At 31.9% G+C, this 14315-nt stretch overlaps 2 protein-coding genes and 1 pseudogene across 2 annotated transcripts in view; 2 read left to right on the top strand and 1 right to left on the bottom strand.

The window, feature by feature from the left end:
• LOC104750349 lies at positions 21-6387 on the top strand (annotated as a pseudogene).
• LOC104750348 (beta-hexosaminidase 3-like) lies at positions 6547-13188 on the bottom strand. The gene is made up of 14 exons (XM_010472135.2): positions 12497-13188; positions 9555-9629; positions 8891-8926; positions 8699-8810; positions 8529-8599; positions 8312-8442; positions 8139-8204; positions 7950-8050; positions 7806-7865; positions 7701-7734; positions 7522-7620; positions 7371-7430; positions 7044-7294; positions 6547-6947 (listed from the first exon to the last, which is right to left on the bottom strand). The coding sequence occupies exons 1-14, from the start codon at positions 13010-13012 to the stop codon at positions 6781-6783; spliced, it is 1779 nt and encodes a 592-aa protein (XP_010470437.1). The 5' UTR covers positions 13013-13188; the 3' UTR covers positions 6547-6780.
• The window catches only part of LOC104750347 (type II inositol polyphosphate 5-phosphatase 15), an 8298-nt gene continuing 7523 nt past the window's right edge, over positions 13541-14315 (top strand). The window contains exon 1 of the mRNA XM_010472133.1: positions 13541-13585. The gene's annotated coding sequence lies outside the window, so the exon portion shown is untranslated. The remainder of the gene's footprint in view (positions 13586-14315) is intronic.

Here is a 14315-nt window from a genome sequence, read left to right as displayed (position 1 = left end):
AAAAAAAAAAAAAAAAAAAAAAAAAAAAAAAAACTCTTTAAATCCTTTCTACATTTCTTCTCCAAAAAAAAACCTAATCATCGAAGTTTTTTTGAAATGCATCCGGGGAATGTATGGGGCGGATCGCTGGACGCAGTAGACAGCGACCTTGTCGCCGCAGACGAGGAAGAGCGGAGGAGGAACATGACGGACTGGGACAGAGGAGCTTTCCACTCACAGAGGCATGAATTAGACGAGACGCAACAAGGCTGGTTACTTGCACCGCAAGATAGCTGGAGGAAGAAGAAGAAGAAATATGTAAACCTAGGTTGTGTTTCCGTGAGCCGCACGGTTTGTATGTGGACCGTTGGAGCTATTGCTGTCTTGTTCATCGTCGTTGCTCTCCCGATCATCATCGTCAAGTCGTTGCCTCGTCATAAGTCTATCCCTCCTCCTCCTGATAATTACACGCTTGCCCTTCACNGCCCTTCACAAGGCTATTAAGTTTTTCGATGCCCAGAAATGTAAGTCTTCCGTACTTTTTTTTGTTTATTGATTTGCCAACTATTAATCTTTGATTATATATTTATATTTGTGCATAATATAATGACGATAGTTACTGTTACCTTTTAAAAGAATTAACTAAACTCAAGATGACAACAATGTCTTTTTGGTTTTATTTTATTTTATTTTATATAAAGTTTCTTGGAAATTTTCAAAAGAAAAGATGAAATGAATTTTATGAGTAATCAAATTTTCATTTCAGTCTATTATGGTGTTAAATTTTTCATCAGTTCTATAGAAAAAAATATATGTCAAAAAAATGAAAAATCTTTAAACTCGGTTTAGAGTAGAAGACTTAACTCTAAAAGCATGATGACTTAACAAAGAATAGATTTTTTTTTCCAAAAGAAAATGTGTGGAACATGTGAATATTTTATAAATTAAGGAAAGCCAGAATTTTAAAAGATAAAGAAAAAGCTACATCATTTTGTAGATATTTTATTCTTTATTTTTAAAAAATTCTGGCTTTCCTAAATTTATAAATTTTAACTCAATCTAATAAATAAATAAAAATATCTTCAAAATGATGTAGCTTTTTTTGTCTCTTCTAATTAACAAAGCCACATTTCATTTCTGACTTGTGAGGCAACTTTGAACAATTCCGCGTTTACAAGTATTTATTAACTTATTAGTAGTACTAGAAAAAGTTTAATATTTGATTCAAAAATAAACATTCTCTAGGTGGTAGACTTCAAGAAGGATACGTAAGTGTTTGACATCCCAATAAAATACCAAAATCAATTTCAAGCACGTATATCCGACTAACTATCTTGTAACTTAGCATTTTCCCATTTTGTTTTTGTGAGCTGGCTTTTGGTAATGATCACGCGGTTTTGATACTTGAGCAGAATAATTTCATTACAAAAACAAAATAAATTTAACAATATTTCAAATGTGCATACATATGAAGTCGAGTTCAACCAAAAAACTTAACTAACACCGAATCACCGATATGTAAAAAGTTGCATATATTTTTGGTAAGAAGGTGACATTTGGTATGCTATTTATCTAACACATTCTTTTTTATTTAGATTTAATTAATTAGATTTATTTGTATTTTGGACTTAAGTAACTATTGGCAGATANAAAAAAAAAAAAAAAAAAAAAACTCTCAATATTTTCTTTTTTTCTTTTTCAATAAAAACTATTTGTAGGCCTCTACTAATCCAAAACCATCATTTATCAGTTTATGGTTTCATCCTACGAAAAATTGATGACAGTTAATTTTCAAACTATAAATATGAATTTCAATCTTATGTATGATTAGAGGCAAGAACAGATACTAAATTATGAAAAAAATTGAATTCTGATTTTCAATATTATAAATGATTTATGGGCAAGAAAAAAATCTAGATTATGTTAGATTTTGGGATGTTCATATGTTTTCAAAATTCTCTTATCAATTCATAAATTTTTGGCTCAAATTTTAAAATTTGGGTTTCCATTCCTACTATAATCTTATATAATCTAATGGTGGGATATTTTCTGTATGTAATTTGATAATTGCTTACTCATTTATTCCTCATTAGATCTTACCAAATATTTTTCCATAAAAGTAGAATTCATTCCGTTTCCTTAAAATTAGAATTAAATCCCTAATTACTCTCCTTTTAACACAACTTTTCAGTCATTATTATTTAGTTTCAGTCATTAGATTCCTATGAAGAATTATATTATTCTTATATGTCTTTCCAATTTTCAATAGGTATTTTTGTATATATATATATATATATATATATATATTTTGCATGTTATCATGTTTGTTATTCGCATTAATACTACGAAGAAAACAATTATGTGAACATCTTTTACAAATTTATTTATTCATTAGAGTGTTTATGTATGTCTTCCGTACTCTTTCCATGGGTTGGTCTGACAATTTTGGATGTCATACGACAATGTTTTTTTTAAAAACCCTTTGTAAATAAAATTATAAAAATATTAAGAGAAAAAATTATTTCCATATTGTAGTTCGCTTTGCTTGCTCATTTTTCTTTGTCTTTTCAATGTTTTCATGTTCATTTAAATGTTTATACAAAAATAAATATCATATTGCCTAATAACTCATTATTTTTTTAGAGCTTTTCGAATATGGAATGTTTTAAATTAGACTTACATATTTGTTTTCCTAAATTGAATTTTACTTTAAATCTCAGTAACAACAAGTTTAATTAACATTAATCTAATGCTCATTCACCAACAATTCAAAAGATGAAATAGGTTTTTTATATAAACCTAATAAAATTCCATCCGTAAATTGGATACTTCTACATGAATAATATACTGTTTTCTTATATAAAACTTGAACTTCTAAATTTTTTTGAATTTATATAAAAAAATCTGATAATAACTGAACTTATGATTTTTTTTTTGGCTACATAAAAGAACTAAATTTTTTTGTTTAAAATATGTCCCATAAAAATTGATGCCCTAATCCTTGGCTTCACTTGCTTGGCCTATAGGTCGGGCCTTACCATGTTTTATTTTTACTTCAGGTTGTTGTGTTTGTTAGTACATCATGAAAAAAATAAACTATCATGATTTAATAAACTATCATGATATTACTACATCATGAAAAAAATAAACTATCATGATTTAATAAGTTGAACATGTTAGGTTTTGTTCCTTTCTTATATTTTAGAATCTCTATTTTTTTTTTCCTTTTGGGCATTCATGTGGTAAAGCAACTTCTTCTTATTGGACGATTCATATGAGTGTTTCCATTGTAAATTTAGTTTCTTATTAGTATTCATCTTTAAGAAAGAAAAAAACATATTTTAAACTATTATGAAAAAAAGAATATTGTATGTTACTATCATATGCTTAACAAACTATGTTGTTAAGCTTGTGATGTCTTTTTATCTTATGATATGATATGAGTTGCAAATTTCTATACTATATCTGATTAATTTGACTTCTATAGTGAGTAGTATATGTTAATTGTATATTGGTATATTATATATTTTTAGGAATTTTAGTATCAAATAGCGCATTTTCAAAAACACCCCTTTTCCTATGTCCCTTTTCAATAATACCCTTTCATGTTGTTCATTTTTAAAAATACCAATTTTCTATGTATAAAATGACTAAATTCTAAATTCTAAACTCCAAATACTAAACTTTATCCCATCAAAACTATATCCTAAATGTAAAATAGAGAACCCAGACCTTAAATAAATTCTTAAAATTAATTTAACATATTGTAATTTGTGTAAAAGAGGGCAAAAAATGAAGATGTTCAAAGAGGTTATTTTTGTAAATGGGTATCTCAAAAAGGGTAATTCTAACAAATTCTCATCTTAGAAAGATATTCCAAAATTTCTCTACATTGGAAAAAAATATTATATGATGAGAAACTCAATGGGTTTCTCACCACTGCACATGCTCTAATATGTATCAAAAATCTAAAGAGAAAAAACCATAAATACTCTACTATGTAATCAAAAGTTTCTTCATGTGTTGAAATACTAATATTTACTATATATAAAATGAAAACTCAAGTAACATCAAACAAATGAACCCAAAAAAAAATAATATGATCAGTATACAGTATCTTTAAAATCACAAAAATAACCATTACTGAGTAAACAAATAAAAACTAATAATCTCTAAATTATTAAAATTGAACAACAATATAATTAAAACCCTGGAATGACTTCTAGTATATATATATATATATATATATATATATATATATATGTCAAGGCACAGTATCATATTTTCGACCTAGCAAAATATTCAAGAACTCCATTAGAATCCAGATAATAAGCATTAGCTAGAGACTTTAGTGGAGTAAAAAGGAGTAAAAAATTGATGATATGGGAAAATAATCTGAAAATGCAATATTGTAGCGGGTAAGCTGCCGAAGAAGAATAAAGTTTCATGGAGGGGAGATTCGGGGTTGAAGGATGGGTTGCCGGACGTGGTCGGAGGATTGGTCGGAGGGTACTACGACGGGGGAAGCAACGGCAAGTTTCATTTTCCGATGGCATTCTCAATGACAATGCTAAGTTGGAGTCTTATTGAGTATAGCCACAAATACAAAGCCATTGATGAGTATGATCACATGAGAGATGTTCTCAAATGGGGCACTGATTATCTTCTTCTCACTTTCAACAATTCTGCTACTCGCCTTGATAAAATCTACACTCAGGTCTTTTTTTTCTTCTCTATATTCTTTTCAAGTTACTGATCATTTCTTGGGTATCAAGAAACCTTTACGCAAGTGTATGACAAAACTCTGTTACAATAGTTTCGTGTTCACCAAGAAAACCTATACCCTAAGGCTCTTGACTATTTTGATTAAAGCTCTGTTTCTATAACTCTTAGGTTGGTGGAGGACTAAGAGACTCAGAATCTCCAGATGATATCTATTGTTGGCAAAGACCAGAAGACATGTCCTACGACCGTCCTGTCCTCTCCTCCACTTCCGCTGCCGACCTAGGCGCTGAAGTTGCTGCCGCCTTGTCGGCTGCCTCAATCGTGTTCACCGACAAACCAGACTACGCCAAAAAGCTCAAAAGAGGCGCAGAAACTTTATATCCCTTCTTTAGAAGCAAGTCTAGACGTAAGCGCTACTCTGACGGACAACCAACGGCTCAAGCCTTCTACAACTCAACCAGTATGTTCGACGAGTTCATGTGGGCTGGTGCGTGGCTTTACTACGCCACTGGAAACAAAACTTATATACAATACGCCACCACACCGAGTGTACCTCAAACGGCTAAAGCTTTTGCTAATCGACCTGAGTTGATGGTACCGAGCTGGAATAACAAATTACCTGGAGCGATGTTGTTGATGACTCGGTATAGATTGTTCTTGAACCCTGGTTTTCCTTACGAGAACATGCTCAATAGGTACCATAATGCTACTGGTGTTACCATGTGCGCTTATCTCAAGCAGTACAATGTGTTTAACCGGACTTCAGGTGATTTAATTACTCTGTTTCCTCTGTTTTGCATTTGTATGTGTCTAAAAAAAAGGTCTTGAATTTTTCTTTTTGACAATATTTTCAGGAGGGCTTGTACAACTCAACATGGGGAAACCAAGACCACTTGAATATGTGGCTCATGCTTCCTTCTTAGCTTCCTTGTTTGCTGATTATCTTAATTCAACTGGAGTTCCTGGATGGTACTGTGGCCCTACGTTTGTAGAGAATCATGTTCTCAAGGATTTCGCTCAGTCTCAGGTAAGAACAAACCATGAAACCAATGGGCTTTATCACCCCACATTTTTTAGAACTCTGACTAATTTAGAACAAATTATGATTATGATGTATATTTTATCAGATTGATTACATTCTTGGAGACAACCCTTTAAAAATGAGCTATGTGGTTGGGTTCGGCAAGAAGTATCCAAGACGCGTACACCACCGAGGAGCTACGATCCCAAACGACAAGAAGAGAAGAAGCTGTAGAGAAGGATTGAAGTATAGAGACACAAAAAATCCAAATCCAAATAACATCACAGGAGCTATGGTCGGTGGACCAAACAAATTCGATCAGTTCCATGACTTGCGAAACAATTATAACGCGAGCGAGCCTACTCTCTCCGGAAACGCAGGCCTCGTGGCTGCTCTCATTTCTTTAACTAGCAGTGGGGGAAACAGAATCGATAAGAACACGATGTTCAATAGTGTTCCTCCTCTCTACCCTCCAGCCCCACCACCTCCCAAAGCCTGGAAGCCTTGAGAAATATTTCATCTACGTCACTGAGTTTAAATTATAAATGTTACTTATATTCAATCTTTTTTTTTGTCATCTGGTTACAGAAATATAACAATTTTTATTGTGCTTTAAAAAATATGTAATGTTGTTCCAATGAAAGGTAGAGAAATTTAATCAATTTAGTCTTTTACATAAGAAAATAGAAAGAGTACTGATCTTTAATTTAGTGGCTTACGCGTTACCAGTTCTATGAAATGGATATGATGTAGTCATTAGTGACTGCCAAATGAACATTCTCTTCCAGATAACAAAATTTTATGAGTAAGAGAAGGTACGAAACTGCAAACTATGTATTCTTTATTCAAGCTATAAATTCCAATTCTAGCTACATAAATATTGCAACGGTTATTTCCAAACAGGAAGGAAATATCTACGACTAAATAACAAAGAAAACAACTTAAGTACCCCTAAATTGTAGGGGTTCATTTCAACATGAATTGACCAAATATTTTCTAACAAAAGGTCTTGCTGAAATAGTGAAATGTAATATACTCTACATTTGAAACCTGTGTCACTGAGCGAGACAAGAACCTGGTTCCAAAGGCACGACTCTTCCGCCACCAACCAAAGGTGCGGCTGCAACGCCTCTTTGATTTAATAAGCATCTGAAGTGAGCCAACCTCGTTGTTACCTTGTCTGGATTTGTAGCCAACTTTGCATAAGGTGTCCATAACCGCTCTTTCAAACACAAAAGATATAGTTAATCTTTAGCAATTAGCACACGGATATGCTATAAACTATTTTGCAAGATGTATAAGAAAACATCATAACTACCTGCAGCTGCGGCAGCGCGAGGCCAAATGGTTTGTTCAATGTCAGAAGCATCAATATGTTCACCCCACATGCAAACTTCGCCACCAAGTACTAGACTTTGTTGCTTTTTATCCTTTATGGCTTGAAGTGGCTCGTTATCATAAAAGCCTTGCCAAGGTGCGTCTATATGATCCAAATACCATTTGTCTTGGTTACTCACTATACACCTTAAACCGGAAGCCGTCACTCTCTCAACAACTCCGGTACCAAGCCTGATTCACCAAAGTAAAAAAGTTCGTTTTAGTTCAACGTTGAGCAACAATTCTTGTTTTCTATGTATGTAATTACCAGTTGTGAACCACGGTTTTCGGGTTTAATTTGCTTCCAAAATTGTTGAAGGTTTCTTCCCTACAATATAACATTTAGAGCAAAATGTAGTAAGTCATAGCAAACTTTTTATTACCTTTTTTCATTTTCTAATGAAAGTTTAATTAACTACCAGTTAATAATTTCATATCCATGAGACAAAGCGATCTTTTGTGCCCGTAGCACGAAATATTGATAGGCTTCTTCTTCACTCATCTGATGCTTTTTGAGCCTTCAAGTTACAAAGTTGGAGTAACATGAGGTAAAACGTTCTAATTAAAGAACTTTACAAGTGTGTCTGAGTATCATTACCATTGGGCTATTCGCGGTGTTGCTGACCAACAAGCTGCAACGAAGTACATGTAATCAAAACCATATAGAGGAAATATGATAAACTGATGAGGAGACGCGCATTACTTGTATTTACTTCGTCACCTCCCAAATGGACAAATTTAAACTTAAAGATCTTGCTGAAATCTGAAAAAAAAAAAAAAAAATCCGTTAAACTTTAGGAAAATGAACGTTATGCAAAAAAAGAGTGTTTCGGATTAAGATTTTTACCAGAAAGAATGCCATCAATGACCTTAAATGTAAAGTTACTGCTCACGTCAAGTGGTTCTTGACAATTCTTGGAGGGCCACAAGGAAGGATAGCCTTTTCCCCTTTATTTAGTTATAAAAATTATAGTTAATACTATTATAAAAACTAATTATGAAATTGTGAAAATATAAATGTTGTGAAGAAAATTACCATGAGAGAGCGTGTCCTGGAACATCAATCTCAGCCAAGACATGGATCCCTCTTCGTTCAGCATACCTATAAATGCATACATAAAGTTAATAAGAAGGAACTATCCTATGATTTTGAACTTTAAGAATCAATTAGTAATACATGTATATAAATCAGTAAGAATTCCAACATACTTGACGATTTCAGCGGCGTCATCGAAAGTGTATCGCTGCGAGGAAGAGTAAGCACCGTTCCATAGCTTGGGGTAAGAAGGAATCTCTAATGGAAATGACTGTGTATCCACAATGTGCCAATGTAACACATTCTACACCAAACCAACAAAAGTATTTATGTTAGTGATGACTGATGTGATTCATCAACCAACCAAATTGATTCATCTTAAGAGCTTACAAGTTTGGCGTATGTCATGGAATCAATCACGTTCTTTATAACCGGAAGTGGCAAATAATGTCGGGATGTATCTATGTAATAAATACAAAAAAAATAAAAAAAAAATCGATCACATCATATAAGTGAGTGTGTCATTAAGTAATTAGAGAAGAAATTACACGATCACTCACCAATTAAAAGGCCACGGTAAGAGAATCTAGGCTGGTCAGTAATATTCCATGGAGTCATTAGAATCTCTATTATCTTTTTCTTCACATTAAAATGGCATAACTGGCTAAGTGTCTGCATTTATAATTTCACTTTCTTCAATAACTCGACATCTTACAATGATAACCAAATTGGGGAAAATAATAAACACAAACCTGTAGACCGTGTAATGCACCATAAACGCTCTTTGTCTACATTGTAAAAACAAATATCAAAGGAGAGATTTACGATTGTAATTGTTAACTGACCTAATAATTGATTTAAACTCAAGGGGCCAACACTAGTGGAATCACAGTATTATAAGATTTGGGAAATAATAATTGAAATATGAACAGCTAACGAATTGTGCATTTGTGCTTATGCATTTGTATTCTTTATTAGGAAAGAAAAACAAAAAAGAAGGGCACACTAATTCCATCATGTTTAATGCAGTTCACGTGGAGGACACTACTTCATGTCCCTACCTATGTTACATGAGTCTCTATAGTTCCAGTGGGAGAAAAAAGGAAGGTGCAAAAGTACAAATAAGATCATAAAAACACAACACAACACAACAGAAGTCTTTAAATATTTTTTTTTTCTTTTTCTTTTTCTTTTTCTTTTTCAAAAACATGTATTTTACGGTGAAAATTTGATTGCATGTCGAACTCAACAATAAACGAAAACAGAAGAAATGAAAGAAAAACAAAATATATAGATTTTGGTTCTTATATGGTTATAAAGCTGAGTATAAATTTAAATTTGTATGGATGTATCATGTATGAGTAGGTAGAGAAAATGATAAAAGTTAGGTTTAGGTGGTGGGTGGTATCAACTAACCTCGAGGTGTGCATACGACGGCTTCTCTGGGGATGGAACCACTAATTTGTACGACTCGTCTGCTCCATATTCCAACTGCAGCTCAACAAGAATCACACAATTTTAACGACTTTTGTTAAGTTTTAAATACAAACAATAAGTTTCACCCCCCAAAAAAAAATTCAAACAATATTTTGTTTATTAGTCGTTCATCTACTTTTCTGGGGGTTTCCCATTTTTAACTTTCAAATTATCAGATTATTAATAACTAACCAGAACCTTACAGAATGTATATAATAAATTACAAAATTAAAATCAAGAGACTCAGTATATTAGATAGTGTATCGAAAGTCAAAAGATGATCCCATGAAGTAAAAGCTAGTATGAAAATGTAGACATATTATCAATTTATCATCGTTTAAATACTCATATACTACATAGTGATCCATATTGTAACAACGTGGGGAAATATTCACGTAAATTTGGATTTGTTTGTTACAAAATAATAGTAGAAAATTTATTAATTCTATATATTTTGTAAAATTTTATATTTAATTTATTTAGTTTCATACTTTGATTTCGACCCGTAGTCGGTACTATTTTGGTTTGGGTGCAAAATCAAATTCTTTAATTATAAATTTGGTAAAATCTAAAAAAAACCCAACAGAACATGTATTAACATGTGATGTGGTATTACAAATTGATGTGCTTGTGTTTAGAGATCTTAATATACCAAATTTATAATATTGATTGGTCTTAATATTAACATCATTGCAGTTATTGGTATAACATGTTAGTATATATTAACTTTATATGTGAAAATTACATTTAGATTTTGTATATGTATATTGTCAACATTATACACTTAGTATTGTTTATATAGTGAATATTGTGCATAAAAAATTAGTTTTAGCAAATTAAATAGTTTGTTATTGTTTCCTAAGATTTCAGAAACAATAAATACAATCTGTTAAATAATTTAATTAAATAATTTTGAAAATATTGTTTTATTATTTTTAAACAAACAGAAAATATTCTTTGTTAATAATTAGATTAATTAAAATAAAATATTATTTTTCGTAATATGCCACATCAAAGTTGGTTAAAGTTTTAACAACATTGCTTAAATAAGTATATAGGGATATTCTAAAAATATAAGCAATGTTGTATCTTAGATTTAAAATATGCAAATATGCAAATATTTAATTTGCATATTGTCATTATTAAGCAATGTTGTAACAATTTAAAATATAATTGTCGTTATTAAACAATTTAAATATGCAAATATTTAGTCTTAGTTTTATAAATAAAATTAATTTTTATAATTGTTCTAAGTAATTTGTTATGGTTTCCTAAGATTTACGAAAAAAAATAGATTATCTTAAATAATTTTATTAAATAATTTCGAAAATATTGTTTAATTATTTTATAAACTAATATAATTTTTTATTTTCTTAGTTATTAAATTAATTAAAATGTAATGGTATTTTTGTAATATGCCAAATGATAGTAGGGTTAAACTTTAACAACATTGGTTAAATAAATATATAGAGATTGTTAACTATTCTTACTCTAAAAATAGCGCATGGAATAAATTAGGACCAAAATCTAGAATAATCTTCTAGGCCTGGACTTGGAAATAAATTATGTTTGTGGTAAAAGAATTAATCCCTATCATAAATTCTTAACCAATATGAACATTGGATTATTACTCCCACTTACTTAACTATTTATTATAAATGTTTAGAATTTCTTCTACTACGTATTGTTTTGTTACTTATCACGTGGAATCTGAAAGATGATCAGATTAAAATCTGGATCTAGGAATGTAATAAATGATATGATTGAAAATAACGAGGATGTCCGTGAGTTCGGTGGACCACCCCACAGGCCACAACCAAGTCGCCAGACACCAATCAGCAAAGCCAAGCAACCAAAAGTATAAAATAAACAGAGAAGTTGGATAACCGATACATCTACGCACAAACATAACAATCTACACATCTGGAGTTTTCCAATAAAATATAAGGATCTAGCAGTTCTTATGGAAATCTCACGGGAAAAGTTGCGTAAATTAGAGATCCAATTTTATAAAATATATTATTAAACATCTCTCTATTAAGGAGGAAACTATTGGATCAGGAGTTGGCAAAAGATAAATGAAGACAAAAAAAAAACGAGTTATAACAATTGGTTAATGATAAACATGTTAGAGGAAAACAGTAGAGGTAAGTATCTCATTCTTTTCTTATTATACCAATCAAAATAAAGACAATAAAAACAAATTTCAGCATAACTTTCTATATATTTTTGGGTTTATGTAAGAACTCTTATGAATTGAAATATTTTTTGTTTTTTTCTTCTCCTTTTGACCAATTAAATGTTTACTTATAAGTTTGTTAAAATGTTAGTCAAAGTCAAATGCAATAATAGAGAAATATACCAATTTATGTATGTCTAATTTCTTTGAGTTATGGTATTAGTTATTCTTTTAAAAGTGAAGTGGACCAAAATAAAAAATTTAGGAAATGATCTAAACAACACATATTTTCTAAATATTTTAGAAAATAAATATACAGTATTAGTATATTCCTTCACATAATTTTCCAAATGTAACATATATTTTTAGATTTCCAAGATATAAGTGGACTAGTGGATATATATAAAGTGTTTTTAGGAAAAAGAAAATAAAAGAAAGATAATATGCTGCAACATTTGTGAAAGTGACATACATCTCGTTTTCTGTTTTTATAAAGAAAAATGACATATATAAAAAAAGTGGATCAAAATTTGTAACCAATAAAGACAATTGATTTTTTTTAATAATGAGATGATTATAACTAATAATGACATTAAACGTAAAGCTTTTTTTGTATAATGATTCATGTTCTCTAAATTCAATAACTTGTAGATCATTAAAAAATAAAACTTGTTGTTGTGGATTAATGATAAATGAAACTAACCTCATCCGTGGAGGAGGAGATAATGACGTGGAGTCCCTGAAGCAAAGCAGATCCACCGGAGCGTGAAGAGTTCCGGCCACCAGAGACGACGTGGCTCAGTCTCACAACATCGAGCATTCTATCAAATCCTTCTTTCAAGATCTCTGTAGTGTCTTCATATTTGCTTCCTTCCGTAACAAGCTTGAAATCTCCACTTAGATACATTCTCCGGCCACCGTGGCTAACTTCCGCCGGCAACGGCCAAATCCTCAGCCTCTCTATGTCTTCAAAGGCGGAGATTGCTCCGGCCATGAATAGCGTAAAAAACGGCAAAACGCCGGCGATCTTTGCTCCTCTACCTCTCATTTTTTCCCTCTTAGTAAAACGAAAAATAGTAAAAATGAAAATCAAAGGAGGAAAAAAAAATGTAGCAAAAAATAGAAGAGAATCGTAGAAGTCTCTCTCTTTATATATACACGTTAGACAAAGCCTCTGAATTGGTGGCTTGGTGCAGTGTTTATGAGTAATAAAAATCATTTAAGCATTGTTTAACATACGTGTTAGCTTAGTATACAATTAAGTATTAACCTGTTTACTTAATTGATGAAGCGGTGCGTTTGCTGATATAATTATAGAAAAAACAGTAAATCATACTCTACTTAATAAAAAAAGATATATGGAGGAAAAAATCCATTTAATATAATCTTTTATGGTATGCGATAACTAAATATTTATTGTGTGTTAAAGAAAACATATTTATTGTAAAAACATTTTCTTCCAGTTATAGCTAATGAAATTGTGCTAATTTTAGATTTCATATATATATATATATTAGTATATATGTATGTAGGGGAAAAGGTAAATAATTGAGGCTGATGCTTTTTTTTTTGGTGAGAATTTGGTTAGTTGCAGGTAATCTTGATATTGTGGATGTGATGTTCGTTTGGTTTGGTCACTTGGGGACTATGTTATCGTATGTTTTTTTTTTCTGTTATTATTTTATTAATATTAAGAACGAATTGATACATATAGGTTTTCAGTTCTGTATGGTTATGACACTCTATGATTCTTCGATTCAGCCTCAGAAAAAAAAAAAAAAAATCTTCAGAGGCTTTAATTACCGATAAACTCGTCGTCTCTCTCTTCTCCAAGTAAAAAACTTCCAAGTCCATCGTATATACTCATGGAAGATCGTCAAACCAACCAAGACGATGATGTTTTCTCCTTCTTCGCACCTCCTTACGAATCTACCTTCTCCGCCGCGACTCCGTCAACGCTTTTCAACCGTTCAGCTTACTCCTCTTCTTCCTCCGGCGACGATGAGGACTCCTCTCAGCCTTCCGTTGACGACAGCAACAAACGAATCGATTACATGATCCAATTTCTAGACCGGAGACTCAGCGAAGACGGTAATTCCGACGGGATCGGTGGTGATAGGAATGGTACGGATAGGTCTGATTCTTCTTTACCGGAGTTTGTTGGTAAGTGTGGTGAATCTGGGATCTTTAAGGTTCCGATTAGGTCGGCTGTTCATCCGAATCGGCCGCCGAGTCTTGATGTGAGACCTCATCCACTTAGGGAAACTCAAATTGGGAGGTTCCTGAGGACGATGACGAGTACACAGAGACAATTATGGACTGGAGGTGAGGATGGTGCTTTGAGAGTTTGGGAGTTTAGGGAATTGTATGCAAGTGGGAGGGGATTAGAGGTAGAGGATACGGCGCCGTATAAGGAGAGTTTGGGTAATGAGATTGGGTCTGCGGTTGTTTGTATGATTGGTGATGAAGGTAGTAGAGTAGTTTGGAGTGGGCATAGAGATGGGAGGATTAAATGTTGGAGA

Source organism: Camelina sativa, chromosome 16 (assembly GCF_000633955.1).
Source record: "Camelina sativa cultivar DH55 chromosome 16, Cs, whole genome shotgun sequence".
NCBI classification, from domain to species: domain Eukaryota; kingdom Viridiplantae; phylum Streptophyta; class Magnoliopsida; order Brassicales; family Brassicaceae; genus Camelina; species Camelina sativa.
This window is presented reverse-complemented; position numbering and strand designations above follow the sequence as displayed.

What these genes read in the sequence shown, in the direction of transcription:
- LOC104750348 (XM_010472135.2), bottom strand. Translation starts at nt 13,012, where the DNA reads ATGATTTTTATTACTCATAAACACTGCACCAAGCCACCAATTCAGAGG. An exon ending in TCTCCTCCTCCACGGATGAG is followed by an intron (nt 9,630 to 12,496) that starts GTTAGTTTCATT and finishes GTTGAGCTGCAG; the next exon opens with TTGGAATATGGAGCAGACGA. An exon ending in AAAACCGTGGTTCACAACTG is followed by an intron (nt 7,295 to 7,370) that starts GTAATTACATAC and finishes TTGGTGAATCAG; the next exon opens with GCTTGGTACCGGAGTTGTTG.